The sequence below is a fragment of the Solanum pennellii genome, chromosome 3, assembly GCF_001406875.1.
Source record: "Solanum pennellii chromosome 3, SPENNV200".
Classification (NCBI taxonomy): Eukaryota; Viridiplantae; Streptophyta; class Magnoliopsida; order Solanales; family Solanaceae; genus Solanum; species Solanum pennellii.
The window spans coordinates 11,511,892-11,517,163 of NC_028639.1; the positions used below are offsets into that span (position 1 = coordinate 11,511,892).

The window sequence follows — 5,272 nt, forward strand, 5'->3', positions numbered from 1 at the left end:
GGTTTTATTGTCCTCTTTCACACTTAATTATATGTTAATTAGGGTAAAAGAAAGAGGGTTTTGAATAAAAACAAACAGAAAGAACAAAGAGAAAGAGAGGAATCGATCGAGAGGAAGGAATATCAAAGCTTGGGAAATTGCTTGTGGATTCCAATTCTTCGGTGGAGGTAGGTTATGGTTTTTACGATATTCGTAGTGAACTCTTAATAGTGAATGATATGTATTGATAGTATTGTAAACCCTGCTATGTGTTTAATTGTATGCTTGCATGATTGTGATTATGAAATTGTGATAAACTAAGCATGATGAAGTTATTGAATTCTAAATCTTGAAAGAAACCCTAATTCACTGTTAATGATGATGCCTTGAACTTCCGGCATGAACTAGCTTTTTAGTTATTTTTGTTCTTAGACATTCTTAGTTTAGTAATTTGAGATAGACGTTCTTGTGATGATGACTTCCAGATTTTGGGGAATTAATAGATGTTGTTTTGTTTTATTTAATGAGTTTAAGTCTTCCGCATTATTTTCTGTTGATATACGTTAAAATGATAAGGGTTAGATTAGTTGGTTCGCTCACATAGGAGGGAAATTGTGGGTGCCAGTCGCGGCCCCGGTTTTGGGTCGTGACACAATAAGCAGCCGGGAGAACATTGTCGTTGTGTATTTTTGGACAATATGGTCTGAAAGAACTAGGTTGTTGTTTAAGCATGTAGGAAGCCTTAAAAGTAGATCTTTTAAATTTCTTATTCAGTCAACGAAAGAATCTGGCGAAGCCCATATGTTAGTTACCCAAAATGAAATGAAACTGAAAACCATTGTATAACCATGTTAAGATGGACCAACATTACATCCAATACATAGCCAATCAACTCTTCATTAAAGAATGTACACAATATTTCATACGTGAATTCAATTGAGAACGCTCTTACTGGAAATGTGTCACTTGATCATAAGGATTTATAGTTGAACAAAGAGGGAAGCCGATTCTGTTTGAGGTGAGCCATTTCATCAGAAACTAAATGTTTCAAATGTAAGCCTAATAGTCACAAACGTCTAGGTTCCCTTTCTTCTAAAACTACAATAATTGCTTGCTGGATGAAAAAAATAGGTGTTATTTTCTTCAGAGTCGAAGAGCATGGAGATAAAGGATTAGTGTAGAAGGTTAGTAGGTAGCCAAGCAATTTCTCTCTTTTCTGTGGGAGAGCATGGTTATATGTTTGGAGCACCTTAGTTTCTCCCTCTTGTCCTTACCAGTATTATTATTGTTATCATTCTATCATTATCTGATTCTTCAATTTTAGTACTACAGCTGTATCTGTTACTACTTTGGTTATATTTACTATTTTTGTAGTCAGTATTTTTCTTTGCTACAATATTTTCACCACAGCTTCTTTACTCTTGTATTTCTCAAATCTGTTATAAAAATGTTCTTGAGCCGAGTGTCCTTCAGCAGCAACCTCTCTACCCCACCAAAGGTAGGGATAAAGTCTGCATACAACCCCCACCCTCCCCAAACACCACATTTTGGATCACACTGGCTATGTTATTGTTCAATCAAAGTATTAACTAAGCATCTCCTGTTTGAATGCATCACAATTCATCAACTGAAGCAACAAATGACTACTACCAGTTGACAGATGATAAACTCACTATCTCTGAAATTTCAAAACTTAAATACCAATTAAAAGTTACTAAGCAGTTCATAATAATGATTGCTTACCTCCATAAGTTCAACTTTTGCAGCATCCACACCCTCCACATCATTAAAGCCAACCACCTGGTTACTTGGCTTTCTTTTTCTTGCAGGGCTATTGGCAGCAGAAAGTTGACGATAGAGAAGCCACATTATAGGAGTCAAAGGAATCCATAAGGATAACATAGTAATTAATAAGCTCCTAATTGACATAAGTGCTGATTGTGGCGCTGAGCCATACGCTGTTCCCTTTTCCCTCATTAGACTAAGAAGATATCCTTCATCATGATCAATCTTCCTTGTACTAAACTGCCATACGGGGGTAGAACCTTGGGCTTTTGATATTTTACTGAAGACATTCTTGCCACCTTTGTTGCTATCTATATCTTTGCTTTCCTCAGTGATGGTCGTGCTTTCATCGGGAACTAAGGAATTATCTTCCCCTGTCTGAGCATTTTTAAGACTCCACAAGTTCGTATTGTAGTAAATACGGCGTGTGCCTTCCTCAAATTGAACCTTTGACACAGATCCTCCCTGAAGGCTGGAAATCAAGTCTGAATATGGAACAACCTTTGGAGAAGGAGTTGCTGTCAATCTTAGAAACAAATAACACAAGCCCAATATCACAGAAATCAAAGTTGACAGTGCCACTCTTCTTGAGTTCTTCCTCAGAAACTTCCCAAAATCATTTAACATACATATAACAGATACCCTTTTCAACCTTCTTGACAGTAATCTTATCCTTGGTCTCAATCTCAACGAAAACTTCCCACGAATATTATTACTTCCTGTTTTGTTCAAATGGGTTTCTATATCTCCCTTCTCATTTGCCATTGACCTAACCCCATTACTACAATGCAGTAATCTACTTTGAGATTTACAAAACCTATAATTCAATCCCAATAAAGGAACAGAACTTGAGGTAAAACAAGAATTGGATAATGAGCAAGATTGATTCTTTAATCTCCTAAAAGGGTCAGAATTCCCAAAATGAAGCATCCATTTCTTGTACCTAGACTGAGATATACAAAATCTTGAGGTAAAACAAGAATTGGGTAATGAGCAATATTGATTCTTGAAACTTCTTAATGATTCAGAATTTCCAGTATGGGGTTTCCATTTCTTGTGAGTAACTAATAATCTGTCATTTGAAACAAGAGGTAAAGATGCCATTTTTCTACAATATACACATGAGCTGTTCCATGAAACTTGGAAAGAACCTGAACCCAACACTAAAGATTAACAATATATCTGGTTTTGATACTGAAGCTGGAGACTTTTTACGGATTTAGCATTGTAGAGCAACTTCGAGAGAAGATAAGAGAAGATTTTGGGGTTTTCAAAAATTGTTCTACACTGAGAGAATGAGAGGGTATAAGGTGAACCAAAATCTTGGGTTCTTTTGATATTTTCAGAATTTTATTCAATATGGGAATTTTGGGTCATTTTTAGTACCTTTTGCTTTCTTAAATTCATGCTCTTTAATTTTGTTCCAAGTATTTTGAAGTGGTAAAAATTAATTTATCAGAAAAAAGAAAAAATCTGCGGGGCGAAATAAGTATAACACAGAATAGGTTTTATAAAACATAAGAAATTATGCTTCATAATTTATATCCAATTTATGACATTAGATGCATAGGTTCAAATTCAACCTAAAAACTATGTCTTACAAAGTATACTTAGATTTAGAGATTTTACGAAGATTGAAGCATAAGTTTATCTTATTCGGTTCATATAGTATAGGCTATGTTTTACCAGGCATAATTTAATTCCTAATGAGCTTATATTGATATAGGCATAAGTTTCATAAGTTCATTATAGAATTAACAAAGTTATACTTTATGAGATATAACTTATTCAATTAAGTTTTTCTTAACTAGGTAAAAAAAATTCTAAACTTATGTTAGACAAGGCAAACATTTTTATACACTTATGTCTTGTGAAATTATGTCATAATTAAAAATATTTTTATCAAAGTGAATTTTTATTGACTGAATAATAAGACAAAAATTAAAGATCATTTCAAAATAAAGAATATTCATGCAAAAACGTATATTTTCAATAGAAGAACATAAATATCAAATTTTAAGACCATTATTTTACCAGTTGTGGACAGAGTTGATTGTGTTTTTGGAATACACCCTTTGGGACCACTTCAAATACAGAATACTAAAGTTACAAAAATCTACATCTGAAATTTAGAAAATTTAGAAAATTTTGGACAATCTTTATTTGAAGTGTGTTCTTGTCAAAGCCAAACATCACACCTATTTTTGAAGTTGTTTTAGAAAGGTCAAATTTTGGATAGTTTTTTAATGACGTTGTGGTCTTGACATGGTCAAATTTCAGCCATATATTGACCAGCCAAATAGCTTTAGATTTCCTTGAAATTATGATCTTAAGTAAGGCCAAATTTTAGATACCTTTGAGGTCAATTTATATAGATAATGTACCATATAGCCTTAATTATGTTATAAAATAAAGTTAATATATAACTTGAATAGCAAAACTAGAGAAGAATAGATGGAATAATATGACAAGAACAAAGAAAAGAGAAAGAAAAGTAGTAGAAGAAGAGAGATATAAGAAATATGAAGTAGTGCTTATTCTCTTTGTGTGTATTTTTACATTATTATCAATGTCCATTCACAAGCATTATGACTTGGAGTAGTCATAATGCTATAATAATTGTCGCGATCCGAGCATACACTCTGAATGTGATTGACACTTGAGAATCGTTGTTAAGCTCCAAGCGAATTCTTGATATGGCTCACTACTTAGCATAAGATCTACTCAAGAAGATAAAAAACTTTAAATGCATAATTAAAATCAACTCAATTAAATGTCTGAAAATACTTAATAAGGTATAATCGTATAAGTAATAATTTTCAAGATCTCAAAATAGAAAGGAACATAATGAGAAACTCGTCAACTCTAACTATCTATGAAGTCTCTAATACTCAAGATGAATGTCTAGACAAGACCCACGATAACTCAAGACAACTGACCACAAAATAAATGTGAAGTCCCCTGAAATGCAAGGAGGTTTACCAAGCTATCTGAAGTGCAAAGTGATCTCAACGAAAGCATGTTGATGATCCTGAACCTTGTATCTGCATCACAATAGGATGCATGTCGAATGACATCACTAAATTGAATGTACGAGTATGTAATATAGCTAAATAAAAAATAACTAAATGAAAGGACCGCAATAGATATAGATATACTCACTATATGTAAAGAAATAAAGGAGTGAGATCATTAAAACTTTACAAAAATACTTACTCATCTTTGAACTTAACATATTAAGTGATGAAATAAAAATACATTTTTAACTTTGTTTGGGAGATTCTGTAACTGACAATCATCACTATGAGCTATATGATGCTACATTGTATCGCTCGCGTTGTCAGAATTGTCCTATATAGTGTCAGGGTGTACAACCTCTTTAATAAGTGGATCCACCAAGCAATACAAATTCATCTAAAATGTATGAACCTTTAGGCTTTACCCATGTTGGCAAGACATGGTTTATTAGGATTTTGAGTTTTCTGAACTCATCCTCATATCAGTGCTC

General features: G+C 33.2%; 1 protein-coding gene across 1 annotated transcript in view; it reads right to left on the reverse strand.

Annotated features, from left to right (window-relative positions):
- LOC107014717 (probable inactive ATP-dependent zinc metalloprotease FTSHI 3, chloroplastic) overlaps window positions 1-3,138 on the reverse strand; it is a 16,155-nt gene extending 13,017 nt beyond the window's left edge. The window contains exon 1 of the mRNA XM_015214754.2: window positions 1,723-3,138. Within this exon, the coding sequence (XP_015070240.1) occupies window positions 1,723-2,868 (1,146 nt within the window). The 5' untranslated portion in view covers window positions 2,869-3,138. The remainder of the gene's footprint in view (window positions 1-1,722) is intronic.
- Window positions 3,139-5,272: the final 2,134 nt, after the last annotated feature.